At 39.5% G+C, this 21,090-nt stretch overlaps 1 protein-coding gene across 2 annotated transcripts in view; it reads right to left on the minus strand.

The window, feature by feature from the left end:
- The window catches only part of metap1d (methionyl aminopeptidase type 1D (mitochondrial)), a 96,509-nt gene that overhangs the window by 47,379 nt on the left and 28,040 nt on the right, over window positions 1–21,090 (minus strand). For both annotated transcript variants that reach the window (XM_080199000.1, XM_080198999.1), the window contains exons 2-6: window positions 18,410–18,570; window positions 17,194–17,343; window positions 15,904–16,052; window positions 12,445–12,487; window positions 10,926–11,089 (exon numbers count right to left, since the gene is read on the minus strand). In XM_080199000.1, coding sequence (XP_080055126.1) covers window positions 10,926–11,089; window positions 12,445–12,487; window positions 15,904–16,052; window positions 17,194–17,343; window positions 18,410–18,570 — 667 coding nt within the window. The remainder of the gene's footprint in view (window positions 1–10,925; window positions 11,090–12,444; window positions 12,488–15,903; window positions 16,053–17,193; window positions 17,344–18,409; window positions 18,571–21,090) is intronic.

Consider the following 21,090-nt stretch of genomic DNA (forward strand, 5'->3'; position numbering starts at 1 on the left):
GACTTGAAGCCCAACTGAAAAAAAAATGTTACAGAATGCAAACTATGACGTACAAACACAAGTCCCTGTTCAGGGCTACCATTCCGCAGGCCCACTTCTGGGCCTGCCTTACAAAAGGTTCAGGTCATGAGTTCCAGTTGCACAAGCCACTGCCTGTTACTAGGGAAACTCATACTCAATGAGACCCACAGGGAGATCAATTAGTGATTTCCCCACGGACCTCCTGGGGGTTATCACATCCATCTCTCCCCTCCCCCAGAGTCTAAAAATTCTCCCTCGCTCCCATGGCAATGGGACCTTCCCCATGGCCTTATCTCAATCGCATATAGAATCTGGTTGAGGGTGCATGTAATGGATAGGTGAACACCTTTTGTCAAAAAGGCGCTACAGGGGCCTTGTCCTTGATGGTGACCTCTGGCTAGGTGTCCACTGCCTCCACTTCCATGTCTGAGCCAGAATCCTTATCCTCAATATGACTGGCTCTTGAGTTTTTAGAGAGCAGAGTTTCCCATGTATAGGCCAGCGTGAAGGGTGGAGGAGAAGATGGGCTGCTGGGGCAGGCAGCTCAAGGCATTCGCGTCGCAACATGTCTCCCTGGATGATGTTCTGAGGTATATTCATAGGTAACTAATAATAATGCCCAGCATTGGATACAGGCTGACGCGAAGGGAAGAATCACCTTGTCTTCCTTCACGAGGCCCAAAAGAAGTTTGTGATCAGTTACTATAATGAAATGCTGACCGTGGACGTACTGGTGGAACTTTTTCCACCAGAAACACCATGGCCAATCTTTATTTTTGATCTGGGCATACTTTCTCTCTGCATCCGAGATGTGTAAGCGATTGGACATTCTGCCCTATCATATTGCTCCTATACCATAGGAGAAGGTGTCTCAAGTTACAATGAGTGGTCTCAGGGAGTCATGACGGGCTAGAATATTGGTTGACAGCAATTGCTGTTTGACACATGCAAAGGCTTCCTCTTGTGGCCTTTTCCACAAGCATTTCTGATTCTTTTTTTAACAATGTGGAGAGTAGCCAGTAGGATCGCCGTTCCGTATGAATTTTCCATAGTAATTTATGAAACCTAAGAAAGGCTTCAACTCTGTATGTTCCTTAGAGTCAGAGCTCTTCCTATGTCTTTACCTTCTCTTTGACAGGGTATAATCCACTTTTGTCAACTCTGTACCCAGTGTTGACAATTCCCTTATTTACCATGAACACACATTTTTCCTTTTAATCGGATGTCAGCATCAAATAAAATCCATAAGACCTCATCCAAACTGTCCAAATGTTCCTTTGCAGTAGCTCCTGAGATTAAAACATCATCCAGGTAGACTGCCACTCTGGGCACCCCTCGAAGGATGTTCTCCATCACCCTTTGAAAAATGGCACTTGCCAAAGACAACCCAAAGGGCAAATGAGTATTCTTGTACACTTCTTTGAGAGTATTTATAGTGACATACTTCCTGGATGACACCTCAAGCACTAGTTGGAGGTAGGTGTGGCTCATGTCTAATTTATAAAATATATGATACCCAGCCAGCTTCGCATACAAGTTTTCTATGTGTGGCCAAGGGTATCTGTGTAAGCAGGAGGCTCTGTTGCTGCAAACTTATAACGGATGGACCAAATTGTTAGTTTTTAAAACTGAGATTGCTGGCATGGCCCATTCTGAAAATTGTACAGGGTACATAATGTCAAGTTCCTTTAGACATTCCAATTCAGCCTCTACTTTGGCATGTAGGGCAGAGGGGACCAATCGTGCTTTGAAGTATTTAGGTTGGGCTTCGCATAAATCTTGGCCCTAGCGCCTCTAATCTTCCTGAGGTCTTGGAACACTTCAGAATACTTCCCAATGACTTTGTATAAATTGCCACCACCCATTTTAAAGAACTGTTGCCAATACAGATTGATGGCCAGTCCTTTCCAAATAGTCTGGGCCCTGATCCTTGCACCACTAATAGGGGGTGTTCAACAGGCTGGTTGCCTGTGAGTAACTAGGGTTACAGTGGCCTCAACAATACGTAAAGCCTCCCTAGTACATGTAGCCTTAGTGTCCCAGTCTTAAAAACAAAATGCTCAATTGAAACCTCCTGTCAAAGACCCTAGTGATGGGAGGGGACAACCAGATAGGATACCAGAGGTGACTCTGAAGGGGAAGGCCACTGACCCAGACCGGTAAAGTAATGAAGATGGAAGGGTACCTGAGATGTGAATGAGTGGTATCCCCCAGATAAGGTGAAGGACTGGCTACTTTCAGGATGGGAGGTCAGTGGGTGAGAGATTCTAAAGTTAGGCACTGGAGGACCAACCTGACAGTTTCTCTCTCTCTCTGATCCCTCACAGTTACTGATGGAGATCAGAATGGATCCAGTGGAGCTGGCAATTCTGCCAATTACAGCGCTGGAGGAGCAGAGACTCTAGCAGCAATGAGCAATGACACTCAGGGGACACTCAGCACCTGGAGACGACAGGACAGGCTCAAGGCAACTGTAGCCAAACAGGGGGTTCGAATGTGAATGAGACTGAGGGTTTACAGGACCCATTTGTTCTTCATGGAGCTGTCAGACAACATGTGTCACAAGAGACTCTGCCTCTCCAGGGAGAGGATGTGGTATGTATGCCACATTCTGTCCAATTTGGTGCCATATGAAGGCAGAGGGCATCCTCCTCCTGTGACTGTGAAGGTCATAGCAACCCTCAACTTCTATGCTGTGTGTCCGTACCAGGGCTCCATGGGTGACATGTGGCATTTTAGTCATCTGCCCATAAATGCATCTGTGAGGCCACAGATGGACTCTGTAGAAGGGCATCAGACTTAATTTCAACCTGGACTAAGTCCAGCAGGACAAGAAGTCTGTGGGATTCTTCACCACAGTGTGTCTTCCACAGGTGCAGGGGCGGTCGACTGTACTCATGTCACGACGCAGGTAGAAAATCCAGAGAGAATCGGGAAATGCAGGTTTCCATTTTTACTGTCCTTTTGTGGATGCCAAAAATCTGATTGCCACCATAATAATGCTGAACACTGATAGATTCAGTTCCAGTTGTCACAAAACCTGGGCTATTGACTGAGAAAAAACGTAAACAGTATGCAATATAAATGTGAACTGCATAAAGGAAATCCTGCTTTCCTTAAAAACACAGCTCACAGATAACTTGTCCAGTTCATACAGGATTTAATATTTTGAAATGGTCATTGTTATGAATGTTGACTGTTTCGCTCCACAGGCACTGCCTGATTATCTGAGTTCTTACAGCATTTTTGCTTCTTTATCAGATTTCCAGCATCTACAGTATTTTGCTTTGGTATTAATATTTTGAGTACTATTACCTCAAATAGAAAAAGGAAGTATGAGAAAAAGTGGTAATAATTAAAAAAGAAAGGAGAAAGCTAAAATGCAGGACAGAAGTCTCAGCATAATGCTAATCTCATATCTAGGCATTAGCTAAACAATTCTATATATTCACAAGTTATTGGTGTAGTTTCAATATTGTGGTTTTCTGAATAGCATGTCCATTTTTTACCTCTCACTGTCTCTCTTGCTTCTCCCAGGGTTTTTTGCCCTTTTTGAGTCTTCGCTTTTTGTACAGGTACATGGGACCCATGTGCTGTTAGTCATGCGCCTGGGCCTGACCAACATAAAAAATCCAAACCCCGAGTGTTCAGCTCTTTCTCGGCAGCTGAATTCATCACAGTATATAGCACAGCATAGCATCCTACAGTGCAGAAGGAGGCCATTCAGCCCATCGGGTCTACACTGATCACTATCCCAACCAGGCCCTATCCCCACAACCCCATGCATTTATTCTAACTAGTCCCCTTGGCACTAAGGGACAACTTAACATGGCCAATCCACCTAACCTGCACATCTTTGGAATGTGGAGGAATCTGGAGCCCGGAAGAAGTCCACGCACACCATGGGGAGGATGTGAACATCTTTTTGTGAATGAAGCCAGAGAACCTGGGTCCCTGGCGCTGTGAGGCAGCAGTGCTAACCACTGTGCTGCCTGTCAGTCGGGAGTTTCACATCAGTAGGGGGAAGAAGGCATGTTTTAAGCTTGCCAGGGATGTTGGCTGCAGACTGCTAGGCATGCGCCCTAATATCCCATATACTGGGTGCAAGTGTGTGCAGTGTATGGGAGATCTGTCCACACCCCCCCCCGATTGGATGAAATGTATGAAATTGAGGAAACTAGATAGAGCAGATACCATGAACCTGTTGTCCGTGATTTGAAAGGCTCATAGCAGGAACATAAATTTGATAATAAGTAGCAGATTAGAGAGGATTCGAAGGCAAATGTATTCACCAGTTGGGTGATAGGGATCTGGAACTCACTGCAGAAAGGGTGGTAGAGATGGAAACTCACATGACATTTTAAAAAAAACTTGGATATACACTTGAACTACATGACTGTAGAACATGAGTTGGTGGTGAAAAAGTTTATTATTGTCACAAGTTGGCTTACATTAACACTCACACGAGGCTTGAGGTTCATTGGCTCTTGGAGATGCTGACCACAGAGCTGAAGACAAAGGTTAGTTTTAGTTTAATTAAATTAATTTTTAATCATGTTGAACATTTTTTGGGACGCAATTCGTGGGTCTTCATGGCACAGCAGTGTGCCACGGCACTGTTGTAAAGAATACAGGCCCAGGGTCCTCAATATTTCCTCCCTCCTCAGGAATCAGTCCATTGAACCTTCTAGGCAAGTATATTCTTTTTTAGGGAAGGAGACTAAAACTGCACACAATATTCCAGGTGCAACTGCAGCAAGATTTCTTTACTCCTGTACTCAAATCCTCTGGCAATAGTGGCCAACATGCCATTTGCCTTTCTAATTTCTTGTCGCACCTGCATGGTAACTTTCAGTGATTTGCAAACGAAGACATCCAGGTTCCTTTGGACTTCCCCATATTGCACCATTTAAGAAATGCTCTGCATTTCTGTTTTTCCGTCCAAATTGGATAATTAGATATGTTTCCACATTATATTCCATCTGTCATGTTCCTGATTATTCACTTAACCTGTCTAAATCCTCTTGAAACCTCTTAGCATCCTCCTCTTAACTCACATTCCTACCAAGTTTCACGTCAGCAGATAATCTGAAAATATTGTATTTCGTTCCCACATCGAAGTCCTCCCCAGTGTTAAGAACCCTGCCAATGTTAAATGTGAAGGTATTTCAAAACTTAGGTGGGGTAACTTGGAACACCAGCTCTTAGAGGTGTATATTTTCAGTTTAGTATTATATCAGAAAGATATGCAAACCAGAGAGGAATCTTGTTGTGATCAATTAAGAAAGAATATTTATTAACTTAAAAGAAAACACACAAGGATTATTATACACAACAGTACATTTAACAAAACTAATGAAACCCCCACTGAAATTCCCCAGACAAGGTAAATCAGAAATAGTCACCAGCTAATCTAATAAACTTTACTATTAGTAAATCTCTTAATACTAGTAAAACCCTACAATTACTAAAAAGCCGAAGATGTGATAGATAAATGAGAAATTATTCACCAACTAAACAACTGTCTGTTTTCCTGTCATGTCACACTTGATTTTTCTCAGGACATGGTCAGTTTGCTTTGGAGTCACAGATTGGACTGGATTGAACTGTCCACCTCTTGCTCATTTCTCTCAGTGCTGCTGGTTGTCATCTCACCCACTCCTTGAGGTACCTGCCTCAGTGGCCTCCTCAAATTGCAACATATGGCAAAACTCACTGATCGCTTCCTCTGCAAAGTGGAACTTCTGCAAGTACTGCTTCTAGGACAATCTGAGGTACGAGCACCTCACTGTATGTTCTGGTATAAGAATACTGGCAACTAGGTGTCATGTATAGTCTATGGCCTGGCATCAGATCATTACTCTTCCTTCATCTTTAAAAAGATACAGAGAAATATACGTGGGGCAAAACATTTCACCGTGGGGAGAGTTCAAAGCAATGGAGAAGTTTAACAGAGATGGATACAAAGCAGCCCTGGCATATAAAGGTACAGAGCTGCAACAGCAGCACAAACACAATTGGCAGGATTTTCCCATCCTTTCCACCTGCAGGATCTTCCACAACAGCTGAAGTCCATCCCTGGCACTGATTTCCCAGCAGCAGGGCAGACAAGCCATGCAAAATTCTATAGGCTTCCGCAGGATTGAAAGATTCCACTGGCGGCCAATTGAGAGCCGCCTTCACTGCAGGAAAACCCACCATGAGGGGGCCTCAAAAATCCAGGCCAATATGACAAAAACTGCCAAATCTGAGTAGAGAATGGGTTTTCTGTAAATTCTTAAGTATGTGCTAGTCTATCGAAATTGATGGCCATTTGGCAACGTTGGAAACATGTTTTACATGAACAAGAACATGCCTTGGCACAATAGAGATGTTAATGACAGGAAATAATATGTATAGAACCACCACCTCTCATTTAAATATGTCCATCCTAAAATGGGCAAGTACAATGCTCTCCATTGTAAATGCCAGACAGACAATGGGATCAGTCCCAAGTGGAAAATCCTGGATAAAATGTTTGCAGCCTTTTACCTGATATGCATATGAACTAATTTAGATTTTGAAGCATTAAGAGCAGGTCCAACTGCATTGCAAAATGAAGTGACAATCTTGAAAAAAATGCAAGTTGCAATAAACTGCATTTGCGGCAGTAAGTTACACCCACTGATGGTTGGCTGACTTGTACACCCCAGTACATTTTCATTATTCTCATTTTAATGTGTCCCCAATGTGCTTAGAAATTGGAATGCAGTCATTAACAAAGGAAATTCTGGTTGAAGATTGCTGATGGAACAGTAGGTAAGTAGCAAAGTGCTTGACTCACTTTAATCAGTTTTGGATTGGCTGCCTCATAAGTATTATTGTAATTTTTCAAGAATGAGCAGCTGGTAGAAGAGCATGTGAAAGGTGCAGAGGCATAGGAAAGAATGCACAACTTTAACAAGTTGGACCTGCAAACCCTCCTCGATGACATAAAACAAAGGGAACCCATGTCAAGTAGCATACAAAAAAAATTGTGTGTCATTTGGAGGAAATGGCACTGTCATTGAGTGTCAATTTTCACTCTTCCAGTGAGTATCAATTTCCACCCCAGAGCTCCAAGAGATATTTGGAATTGGATGCGGAAGCAGGGTTGGGGAGTTAGACTGGGATGCAACAAGCGGTGGGTTAATAAAGGAAGAGGATAGTGGTGCTCATTGGGTGGTTCACTAGGCTGATACTGAGATGAGGGGGTTGAGCTATGAAGAGAGGCTGAACAGACTGGGTCTGTACTTGTTGCAGTTTAGAAGGATGAGGGGGGATCTTATAGAGACATATAAGATAATGAAGGGGATGGATAGGGTAGAGGTAGAGAGATTCTTCCCGCCCAGAAAGGACAGCAGGACTAGAGGGCACAGCCTCAAGATAAGGGGGGAGCAGTTTAGAACGGAGTTGAGGAGGAACTTCTTCACTCAAAGGGTGGTGAATCTCTGGAATTCTCTGCCCGTTGAAGTGGTGGAGGCTAGCTCGCTAAATATATTTAAGACACGGGTAGATAGGTTTTTGGTAGGCAAGGGAATTAAGGGTTATGGGGAGAGAGTGGGAAAGTGGAACTGAGCCACTACAGATCAGCCATGATCTTACTGAATGGCAGGGCAGGCTCGAAGGGCTAGATGGCCTACTCCTGCTCCTATTTCTTATGTTCTTACGGTTGTTGAGGTTGCATTCGGATGTTGACATTGTGAGCAGAGATCAGGGGTTGCAACTGGATGGGGGACAGGCAATGTTGCAATTGGAGAGCTGAGATCAGACTCAGAGAGACGAGCAGCAGCTGGCAGCCACAGTGGTCCACGTAGCTTGAATGTGGAGCGTAGCCCTGTCTCTCTCGGTTCCATTTTCAGTTATGTATATTTTAAAATGTTTCCTTTTAGTCAGCAGCCCACAGCCATCTCTTTAAGGACCGCCTGTTACACCACATATGGACCTGGTTTTCCTGAACAAAGCGGCACCAGTGCTCGCTGCCTCAAGGCAATCTACATCATGCAGAGGGAGCCTCAAACAGTCATAATGCTCCTTATTTGCATATGTAAAGAAAATATTTTAGGCGTGAGCTTTTTTTTATATATACCAATAAGCTGGGTGGCACACTTCCGGCTTGTAATAGGCATGCACTTCCTGGCTGTCATATCTGGGACTTAATCACTAGAAAAACAGGGACAGTGCCATCAAATGTTTGTGTCCTGGCCCTGAACAGATAAGTCCTTATTTCTCTTAAGGCTCCGTAGGGTAAAGTCTGTTCCATTTCCCAGCTGACTCCTTCCACCCTTGACTTAGCTACCATTGTGTGCCAATCCTCAGCAAACCTACTGCATTCCACTCTCAATAATAAACTATGTTCCATTTCTCCCTGTTTTTTTTCCCCCATTTCTCAATTAAATAGAGACCATCGGATATCTATATAAAAAAGTCGTATTTTACAAAATTTCAATTCTTTTTTAAAAATCTCAACGATGACTGATCATAAGCTAGTCTTGGGGTGGGGAGGGCAGGGTTTGGTACAAGATAAGGCCCCACGTTCACACTGCTTTAGAAGCCATAATGCTTTCACAGATGATGTCACGGAGCAACATAAGGAATATACGATGCCTTCATAAACTTTTGAAATTAATGTATCCCCAATTATGCAATGACTTTATAAAATAGATCGGGATTCTGAAATAACAATTTTAAAAAGTGCTTACATTTTCCTTGCCCTTTGTTAATATGATTTTGGTCAAGTTTAGTTAAAAATTTGTGTAATAATTGAAAATTTTTGCAGCAGCATATACTACAACAAAAATAACTGACTGTGAAGATATAGGTAATAACAAGCTATTCCAATTGTTAGAAAATCAGTAGGTAGTATTCTTCATTTTGCTGCCTTTTTTTCTTATTAGATAAATCAATACCATACTTTATTGCAAAAAGCCAAAGACAGAAACAAAAACAGCCACCCAGAATAAGTAAAAGCTATCTCATTATTTGTGACTTAAAAAAAAACAACTAGGGCACATTTCACAATCAATTGTGAGACCAAATGCATTTTTCTGAATAGAAAATTAACACACTTTCAAAGCAGGCGACTTGAAACAGAGAAGGTGCCAACTGCAGTTTGAGGGTATCTGAATGTGGTATATGCTGGTTTATGGTAAAGAGTTAACTTGTAGACAAAAAAGGAAGGGAGGTCGGCACCCAGCAGCCACTTGAATGTGAGTTTTTTTTTGTTTCCCTTGATGCATACCGAGCTCTCCGTTATTAGTCTTAATGATGGAAAATTGTAGTGTTGATACAAATCTTTTTTTTAAAGCAATGGGCGGGAGCTCCATTTGTTACTAAGTTCTTTGTGACTGAAAGCCATGGATTGTACATCTACTGCAGAAAAGGCTGGATGCTCTTTCCATAGCACAGCTAATTACTCCCACTGTGACCTTGCTGATCTGCAATGTCCCCCCCTACATCTCATCTACACGCCTGCTTCTGTGTGTGCATGGTGTCAGAGAATATGAAAAACCATATAATGAAAGCAGTTTCATGATGGATAAAAGGCTACTGGAGTTGCACTTGGTACAAAGGAGGTTCAATTATATGAGTAATTGTGATAATTTAGCCCATTCATAGACCCTTACTTGATCAAGAATGAGACTCACAAAGGAAAATTACTTTAACAGGAAAGTAGGGAGAGGGGGGATGAAGAGGGAAGGAGGGGGAGAGGGGCTGCAGAGAGAAAAACAAGATGGAACAAGAAAATAGATATACAGAGGGAAGGAGAACCAGACACAGTACAACAGAGATGTGATAAAAGCTGACATGCAGCTGTGTTACACAATTAAATTCAATTTTTTTTAAGCAATTGATGAATGCAACTACTGCAAATGTGCCTCAGTTAGCTATCATTTGTTGTTCCGTGACAGGAAAAGGATAATTACCTCTCAAAGTGAATCAAAAGACTGACATGCCCTTTAGACACAGTCATGAATGCAGAGCTCGATAGAATGCTTGAATAAGAATTCTGGAGCTTTCTTTTCCTTTATCACTGAACAAATTTTGTTAGATATAATGTAAGAACACCACCAGCAGATGCATTAAACCCTGGGAGTTCTAAGACACTAAGTAGCTTTATCTTTTAACTCTTCCAATCTGTAAAATAAAGCTGCATTTGCATTTAATTTCTATTCTATCTGAGAATAGTTTTATATAGGCTAAATTTCTTTCTCTCAGGAGTGGCTTGATCTAGCAGATGCTGTGGCAGATTAAATTTTAATAACTGTAATAACATACACCCACTGTATGCTACCAGAACCCATACAAGACATTCATTTGTAACAACATGAAATTCCCAATCATACTGTTATTGGAACAAATGAAAATCAAATTAACATAACTGATGCTGCTGTAAATTTCCTCGTGTTTTATTATGAAAGATCAGACTAATAGTACAATTCTCAATTATTTTGTTTTAAATAATTCCCCATTTGACGCTTTCTAAAAAAAACATGTTTGTAGCTGCTCTCCATTAAATGGTAAGAATGTAATATTCAGAAATTATATGTCCTACAGGCTTTATTTGACTTTACACAGTACCCAGATGTCTTTTCAGAGTTTTTTTTGGTTTAGAGAAGCACAAAATATATACACACAAGCATTGAAAACTAAACAGTAGGTAAGTGCAAGGTACCTTATACACCTCCTACTCTTGCTATACAGACTGAGTCACTTTAGGTAATCTTCCTTGCTCAGGGAATAACATTATTGTCTGGCAGTTCAAATACTCCTATCAGACTGAAACGATGACCTCGTGTCATAAAACATGTTATCAACTTTATTCCACACCACCAATAACCTCTGTCCCATTAGATTTCCCCCATGCCTGTCAGTACAAGACTTACCTGATTGTATTTCCAATTACATTCAGCGGTGCTCCTGGCCTACAAACAGCAATTGCTTCATTTCTGCATCTTCTGGCAACCTCCACCAGCTTTTGCCCCGATTTATCCACATTTCCGACCAAGAATGTTTCAGAGGTGTCACCGTGGTATCCATTGAAATACACCTTTCAACCAAAAATCAATATTGAGCAAAAATAAGCTTCTGTTAATTTATTTTTAAATGAACATTTAAGGATTTATAAACACAATGATGGATTTAAACATGGCTCAAAGTAATAACTTTCAAGAAGGATGGAAACGTCATTTAAAGACTGACATAGTCAGATTTACAAGAGACAGAAAGTCAGCTATATTATTCCCATCTCTACACATTGCCCACTACTCTTTCCTCCTGAATTCCCAGGGTATTCAGTTATTACTTCTATGGTCAGTTTTCAATGATTTATAGAAATATACAGAGCTTGATATTGTTTCACTGAATGAATGAGAAATGTAGCACACGTGTCAAATTATTCTCTGTACATATATACCCTTTTCTCTGCACATGTGTATCCTATAGAATTATTTATTACACTTTGTATCGCTTTTTTTTAAACATAAATTTTAACTTCAGGTAATTTAACCCAAGATGTTTCAGCCTAAGTGTCCGTGACAATAAATAATTGTGAAACAAAAGGCAATCAATTCATTTTCTGTCATGTAAATGCACTGGCTGTATGGTGCAAAACAATTGTGTTTATATCATCTTGGAATTTTAAAACTAATTTTAACAACACATTAAAATGAAAAGGGAAAGATGAAGTTATGTAACAGGATAGATTTAATATTGCCATCTAAGTGTTTATTCTAAAGAAAAATGCAAGAGATCAAGTTAAGAAAATTGGGTTTTTTTTATTTATCTTCTGAGTCCAATCTACACATAATTATAATTGCATTACACTTGGAGCAGGGTGGCTCAATCAGATTTTAATAAACAAGGAAGATATTGGTAGCAACAGTATTACTGTCCTAGGAGACTGACACATACAAGCTATGGCTGTCACTGAAGCCTATAATGACAGAGTATGATAATCACAGACCCCACTCAGAATCAGCAGGAACAGGAAGATCAAACTCTGCAGAGTGAAGGGAAAAATGCCAGGCTTCTGCACATTAGCTCATCTCTCACATTCATCCAAAGAAGCCTCCCAACACTGCAGTGCTCTGCATTAACTACACAGTGGATCAATAACAATTACACCTTCTCAAGGGGACGACATGTAGCAGGATTGAGATGACATATCACTCTGCCTTGCATTGATCTCAGTGCATCTAACCTCATCCCCAAAATTTTAGGCAAACCTGGCTCGAACAGGAATAAATAGAAAGGAAGAGGAAGGGGAAGCAGCTGCTCTTTCTTGCCCAGAAGTGAATTATATGCCCATCTGTACATTTCACATTCTCATCCAGAGTTTTTCCTGTTGCTGCTGGGGATCAAAATGCTGATCAAAGCCTCATTAGTTTCCGACAAAATACTTACTGTGACATCAATGTTGATAATGTCTCCACTTTGAAGGGGCTGACTAGAAAGATAAACATTAAGAAACCATAAGAGAAAATTTTGTACAAATCAGCATAATAAACAGGTTAATGGTAGTAGATTAGAATAGCCCAGCAATTATTTATATTGAATGACTACATTAAATTGTAAGAAAATCAAGTGATACTAAAAAACAGTACAAACTCTGACTTTTTCTTTGGTACTTCATTAAAGGAACAATTTTCTGCGGTATGGCTGTACATATATTAGTTATATTCAGACTTGCAGCTCTGAAAAGTAGTCTGAATACGCCATTCATGCCAGCACTGCAAAAATATACAGATTTGTTCAAAAGTCTGCACTAAGCTTTATGAAAATAATATCACTGAAGAAAAATACAGAGTAGAAATGTTAAATATAAGCATTTTATCTGTGCTTTGGAACCTTACGTTACAGTTAAAGAATGAATTAAATGAAAGGAATTAAAAGTAAGTTAAGCAGTACTTCACAAACATTGATCTTTCTGATTATTCAGAGCTCCTTTCAGATTATTACAATACATTTCTAACACAGTGGAAACTATCAATAAGTTTATATTGTATTCTGCTTGGTGACAAAACACTGAAAATTGAGTAAAATTATAATTATGTGTTTCCTCCTCTCAAGCTGCACATAGCTCTGATGAATCCACTGAACATCCAATTTACATATATTAAAATCATATAATGCTTCCAAAACTGAAAAATTAGAAGCAAAAAAAAATCAAGCAACCACTGTCAGTCTGTTGCCCTTACAGTTGAGGTTCACAGTTCATACCAGCAAAGAAGCAGCAATGGCAGAGGACAATATTCACAATTTATATTAAGACCACAGTGCTGCCACATACATGAGGAAGATTAAGTTCGGTCAAGGAAGCAAGCTTTATTTGGGTAATAACAAACTATTCTCATATTATGCCTCGAAATGCTCCCAATCATTAATCCTTCCAGATTACTGGCATATTTTTCCTAGTCACCGATAAACGTGAACAGATTTAATCAATTTCAGGCAGACCACCAGAGGAATAAATTTATTTTAGGAACTAGCCCTGCAGTATAGCTGAAAACTGGGAATTTTTGCCATAGATAGGAGTTTGTAATGGAATATACGAACATTGATAAACAGAAAAAGGTTCTTTGTCAACTTTTGTGAAAATTCTGCTCTGAATTGACCAATGGTCAGGTGCGTTTCTCCCCAGAGAAATAAGCAGGTTTTTCTGTCCAGATCCCCCCACACTTTGCCATTTTAAAATAGAGCAGCATGTTTTATGCCATCACTGAGAGGGGCATGTCCTAAAGACGATAGCAAACCCTGCTCCACGGAGATCAGGACCCTTTGTAAATAGGTGCCCTGATTTCAAAGCCACGTTAAAGACCTCTCTCCCCCATCATCGCTGGCATCATGATCCCCCCACCATTCAAACTGCGTGCATGGGTCTTTGAATCATTGACCCCTCTATCCTTCTGCCTGACGCCTGGACTTCAGGGCATCAGTATCCCCCGCTTCCACTGTAGGCCCCATCCCCTGGCACTGCTAGGGGGCAATGCCCTTTGTCCCTGACCACCCATTTGCTACACTGGTCTCTGAGCCCAAGGTACAGTCAACATGTCTGGAGACCAGTAGTGACTCCAGCTGGCATTATATCACGCCAGCAAGTGGAAACAAATGACATTCCCAGAAGATACAGCAATAAGCTGGTTTTGAATAATTAATGAATGGCAATCAGGTTCACGCCCTCTCTGTGTGTGAAGCTGATGATGTCACCAGCAGAGGCTGGGAAGATCTCATTTTGTGATCTCTCCAACACAAATCCTGTTATGACCCTCTCCCGAGGGTTTTCGGCCATAAGGAGATTTGCACCTGTGTTGAATGGCACCAGAAAGTTGCTTCCTCATTGTCTCACACAACTGCAATATCTTGCATTCATAATATATAGACTGTCCACTAGACTAAAAGCATGTGATTTCCAGGGACTAAGAGTGTTACCAACTCAGGCTGAATACATTCCTGGAGGTTTCATCACATCCCCTCCTGTTAATAATTGCCCCACCCCACAAACGCCTGACACTGGTCACCCTACACATCCATCCTTGTGGTACATCACTTTCCCACTAAAGACGATGGTTCTATTTAAGTAAAATTTGCTTGTTCTGTATCTGCATACCTTTCCCCCCCCCGACTATTCCCTTAAATGAGTACTGGAAGGAATGTCAGGCCAATTAACAACCTGTTAAACTGCACAACATATGCTTAGTCCACAGCTAACATGTTCTGGAGTAGGGTTTGAACCCAGAGCTTCAGCCTTAGAGGCGGAGCATTATCCATCCAGTCCCATAACCTCTTACACACACAATATTTATGAAGTGAGAGAAGGAAGATAAATGTAAAGATGAAAAATCCCAGAAACAACTGGATGCATACAACTGGTGCAGCAGAAACAAAAGGTTAATGCTTAAGTGGAAAATTTTCACTCAAACATTCGGGTGATAACAACATATCTTTATGTTAAAGCTGCCATATCACGGAAATAAAAGGTCCCCATACAAACTGATGACTTATTTTTTCTCTTTACAGATACTGGCACAGTTGTGATGTTTTCCCTGCAAATGTTGTCTTCGTTTACATATTTCTTTTTCTAATAATGAAACTAAATACTGTAATTTATGGTTTATCAGGCAATTTGGCATATACGATGACCTCATTTCTCAGGCCCCAAAAATTATGTATCGGTGTGCACTTGGCGTAAGTTCTTTTCAGCCATGATATGCATTAGTGGTCAAACTCAATCTTCCATCCCACAAATACATCTTTTACTTACTGGTATCTTATAACCTGGCACAAGGGATCAAACAGGTAATACGGGCTGTGTTTCAAGAATGTGTGGGATTTTAAGGCACACCTACTCTTTGCAATGGATGTCAATGACCTTTCAAAATCCCCCACACCTCTGGTTCACTTTCATATTTGCCGTGTAGGCTGATTCCCATTTTTCATAGAATCCCTACAGTGCAGAAAGAGGCTATTCAGTCAATCGAGTCTGCACCAACCACAGTCCCACCCAGGGCTTATTTCTGTAACCCCACATATTTACCCTGCTAATCCCCTGACACTAGGGTCAATTTAGCATGGCCAATCAATCTAACCCACACATCTTTGGGAGGAAACTGGAGCACCCGGAGGAAACCCACGCAGACACAGGGAGAATGTGCAAACTTCACACAGACAGTCATTTGAGGCCAGAATCAAACCTGGGTCTCTGACGCTGTGAGGCAGCAGTGCTAGCCGCCCCAAAGAGATTTAAGGCTTTAAGAGTCAACTTGTGTGCCAGTGATTTACATGTTAATATTGATGGGGAACACAATGTTTAGACCTTCAGTGCTTTCAGAAATCCAAGAATAAGATTAATTGAATAAACCATACCTGTCAGGTATGCCATGACATACCACATTGTTCACAGAGGTGCAAACAGACTTTGGAAATCCTCCATAGCCCAATGGTGATGGGTATGCATTATTTCTGATTGTTTCATGATGAACAATGTAATCCAATTGCTCAGTTGTCATGCCAACCTAAAAAAGTAAAAAATAATACAATGGAGGAAATGCCACTATCAATGTTCTGTATTTTAACATATGCCTTCTATTAACAAAAGCCAGGAAAAATACAAAAACTGATTAAGCTTTAGCTTCTTATTGCCCTAATAAATTGGGTTTTATCATAGTAGACTGGTTTAAAGGAGGATACAAAATGCAGCTGGTCTTATTAACTATAGTAATAAACTATGTATTGTGTGCTTCTCAGTTATATGTACCTAAGTAGAAATGTGAATCTGCAAACCAATATTGGCTTCAGTCTGAAATGACGCAGAAGCGCTCAAAATTATAGAATCCTAGTTTCTTTATTATATGTGACATGCTGACAGTTATTATGACATTATAAAGTGTTAAAACAATTATATTACAATGGAATTGACACTAAAACTCAAACTGAACCACAGTATTGTGAAAACTAGATATACTTAGTCCAGAATGCTGAATTTAGAATTTGAGAAATGTTTCTTGTACGGTTTGATGTAAATATTTTTCCCTCAAGTTGTGACTTTACCTGAAAATCTTTAGTTAAGCAGTCAGATGAAGATAGTTTAGAAAATTGAAATATCAAATTAATTTCTACTTAAATATTAGTGATTAGAACACAATATCCGACCAAAATAATGAAACTGAAGGTGTGTGTTATATGATGATGTGCCACCATTTGATTTTCCACTTAGATTTGAATTATGCCAAGCAATTACTGGAGTAATAAAAGCTTAAAAACTGTACACTAATTCTTATTTGGCACAATTTGTAATTTCAAAGAAAAAAATGAAGTGAGCACCAATGTCCTTTATGAAACTTTTAAAAATGTGTTCTTGCTTTATAATCAAATGTCTGTAAGAAAAATGAAAGTAGTTAACTTTTGCTATTCATCTAGAAACTACTGAAATACTATTCCATTATTAGTGAAGTCTGTACTTGTTTTGTAACTTGAAACCTTTCAAAATAATTTAACTGCAAATTAAATGAATGGTTAAAACATTAGAACAAGTTTGTTAAGTCAAAATATCTAACTGCCACAATTATAATAATGACAGAGAAATGGGGCATGAAGACACAGGCAAAATTGTTAAAATAGTTCTTTTCAGTTAACCTTTTCAACAACAAACATTACCTTTAAACTCTTTCCAGCCAAGAGGAGGATCTGGCGAGCCAACTGACAGGCTTGTTGAAGACCCTGAATCTGATCTTCATCTTTAATTTCGATGTAGTCTCCCCAGTCTGGTATAATGCCTGTCGTCACATAGTCTGGCTTCTTTATGTGCTTGAAAAAAAGATTGAAAATGAAGATGAGAAAACTGGAGCGTGACAATGGGATCATTTTCTCAAAAAGAGACTCCTGCTTCATGGCAGTTTGCCCTGAGTGTTACAGTGTCGACCCTTCCTGAGTCATCAGACAAACCCCAAGGCTGCTGCAATATTTCTTCAAATGCCCTTTTGAACTTAACATTGCCAACTTCTAAGTTCTTAGGAACACTGTTAACTCAAAGGACTAACCCGAGTAACAGCTTGCTGTTTTGTAGCCCCTGACTGAACATCTCTAACGTCACAAATTCATGACTGAAATTACTGAATTTTGTTTAAAAGGAACAGCTTGTTTACCAGCTGAAACAAAACTGGTGCAACATTTACTAACTTTAATGAAGCACATAGCCTTCTTTTAATCTACATTTCCTTTTGGCAAAATGAATTATTCATTGTCAATTTAATCTACTGAGCACAAATACCTAAACATGAAAGCATGCCTAGGCTTTCTGGCTCAAAGGCCTAAGTTCTACTGAAGGCAGACCTGTCTTAAATGTGGATATTACTTATAGTAAACATAATGACAATTAGGAAACATGCAAAATTCATAGAACATATATATTCTGAAAAGTAAAATTACAACATAGGTAATATGGTGTAGATCTTAGTTATAAGAGCTTATTGAATCACAAGTGTGCCGTACATAATTATGACTAATATAGCAAAGATGTACTTATTTTTTACCCAATAACTGCTTAAATAGTATGCATTTAATTCATCTTCACATTAATATAACTAGGTGTCTGAATGAAATTTAGTAATGAGTAAAATTTGATTCACTTTTGTACTACACCATGAACTTGTCTTTAAAACTGTTAAATTATATAAAATCCACTATTCCTGCCTAATGTCTGAGCTCTGAACCCTTTCTTGACCTTACCCACAATTACCTATTGAGTCTTCTTCATTATTTCTGCTTAACTTGTCACAGCTCTCATTTCACCTTAACCTCTCTCACAGGTAATCACAAAAATCAGCAGGGAGTCTTGTTGAAAGAATGATACTGTAAGTCAATAGCGGTATACCTTGGGTACGGGGTAAGATGGTCCAACAATAGCCGGATGCACAACACGGTAGGAGGTGCGTTGCCAAAAGATACATCTTATAAGTTGAACCCCAAATGGTTTGAGCTTGTGTGCAGTGGTGAATTGCGATGAGGAAATTCTGCAGCAGGCAGTCACATATTCTATGGAAACAAAGTCAAATTGCTTCCAGTTAAATAAAAGTTGTATTTTTTTAAAGAATGAAAACTTTATAGATATTAAAACATTGTGTAGCTCTTTGTTTCTCAAGAAAAGCAACTCATAGCAATGAAAGCACAGAAACAGATCAATCAGTCCAGTAGATCCATGCTCGTGTTTCTATCTCTCACAAGCCTATCAAAGCTGATCTGTCCTATTAAATCAGTTGGTTAAATAATTTAGAATTGGAAAATAAGATAAAAGGTCCTGCAACCTTTAAACTAGTTATATAAATGTTTTGAAATGAGCTGCAGTTAACTGAGTTTTCAATAAATCAGATTTAAGATCCCTATCTATTTTATGATATTTTCTTACCTATGCACTTACTAACTGATCTGTGTATGTGAACGCTCTCGGAATCAGTTCCTTTTTGTTTTACCTTCCTTCGTGTTTCATTGCTTCATTCAACGAAAACAATCATTTAGATTTTGTTTTATTCTTTGAAGGGGGCTAATATCATATATATGGTGTTTGTCAGCAAGTTTATTGCTCAAGGCAAAATAAATGTAAGAATTGTAAGTTTTCTTTCCGGTTTGTTTTTGTGACAAATTTTCAAGTTTCCTATTAAGTACATAGTGGTAAGATATAGACCTACAGTTTTCATTCAGGTGTGCCATTCTACACACACACACACACACACACACACACACACACACACACACACACACACACACACACGTACAATGTGCGAATCAGGTTTTCACCATCTTTTGTACTAGTTTTAAAAAATTATAGCAGAAGCTGATCCCACCCAGAAAACTGGCCACATCACTGATCAAATGAATCACCACTGCAAGTTTCCGTTAATTGTGCCAGCTTGAAGCTCTTAGAAGAGGCTCTTAAAATGAAGCTAGTTCTTTGCAATTAAACTAACAGGCATATTTTAAAAATCTTTTTAACATTTATTATTTTTACTTCACTGAAAAACTCACCACTGTATATCAAGTTAACTAACAAATAGCTCTTATACTTCGATAAAGCCATTTTCCCCCAGTGGTGGACAAGGCACACAAATTGAGTTTATTGCAAAAAAAATTATTTTTAGCTGCGTTAAACTGCACCAAGTCACAAATCATAAAAATATCAAGGAACATCCTTCAGAGCAATTATTTTTAAAATTGCATTCTAAAATGCTGATCGTTCTGCTGGTTCATTGCAAATTTTATGATTGACAAAACACAAACGAATTTGAGTGGAAACTTGAGGAAAAGAAACATTGGCCCAGATCCTCTGACCTTGCTACAACTGGGATTCTCCAGACCTGCTGCAGTGAACGGTGATTTGGCTGAGTGCCAAATTTTCCATTCTCACTGGCAGCGGCAGTGGGGTATGCATAGCTGAAGAATTCTGGCCACAGTGCTCAAAAAGAGACGAGTTTTGGGTGTAATTTCGACCTGGATCACCATATGAAAACTAACATTTGGTGCCCACATTTACATGCTGCCAGAGGATACTATATTTATAACACTCAAGCACCTGTCATGATTCTGCAACAGCCTTTGTATTTCATTCAGCACACAGCTCCCTTCAGTGTAGTAAGTGGAGAACAGTAAGAAAATAAATACCCAAAGTAACAGCTGAACATGCGTCATGTAGAACAACAAATATGTGGTATTCTAACAATTCAACTGACAATTAGCAAACTACTTGTATCTAAACCCTCTCCATTGGATCAATTTTCTTACTGCCTCTTGCATAACAATTAATCTATATAAGAAAAACTCTACCATTGACGGCCCATCCATGTAAAACAACCAAACCGTATCCGAACACTGCTGGTGCACAAGAAGTGAGGCTGCCTCAAGCTCTTTCTAAAAAAAAACTTTAAAAATCTACTTGTTCCCTTTCATTATTTTCACATTTTTTTCTCTGTTTTAGATCTTCTAGCATTATTTGTCCACATCAGACCAAAAGAGGAAGAACTGATCTGTGCCCAGGTTTGATCTTTGCCCTATAACTGAAGTAAACATTCTTCAAATTGAATTCTAAAATCTGGTATTGTATTTTTATTGGAGCATACTATGCTACAATCTGTACAATCAAATACCAAACCCTTATTTTGCGCTACTGCAAGTTTTGAAAAATATTATTTCAGCTCAAAGCATTTTTATTTAGGTGCAACAGGACACACAGCTCCATAACTTCTTTCTACGCCATTCATTCAATAGATTAACTCTTTAATTCATTTATATTGATCAATGTAAAGTGGTGCTTTGGAAAGTCTCTACAATCCATGGAAATAAATCTATAATTCTTGAATGTTGGTTTTACTCAAAAGAAAGTTCAAACAAAATTTCTCCTGCTGGCAGAATGTCTCATTGAGACTACATGATGGCTGGGCGTGAGTTATGCCTGTAACCACATACACTGCAGAATTTCTGATCCTAATTGTCTTTCTGTGCAGAGTAGTTAGTACAGGATAGGTATTTTCTTTACTAAAGAAACGTCAGAAAGGGAAAAAGTCA

Source organism: Carcharhinus amblyrhynchos, chromosome 11 (genome assembly GCF_965287045.1).
Source record: "Carcharhinus amblyrhynchos chromosome 11, sCarAmb.v2.hapA, whole genome shotgun sequence".
Classification (NCBI taxonomy): domain Eukaryota; kingdom Metazoa; phylum Chordata; class Chondrichthyes; order Carcharhiniformes; family Carcharhinidae; genus Carcharhinus; species Carcharhinus amblyrhynchos.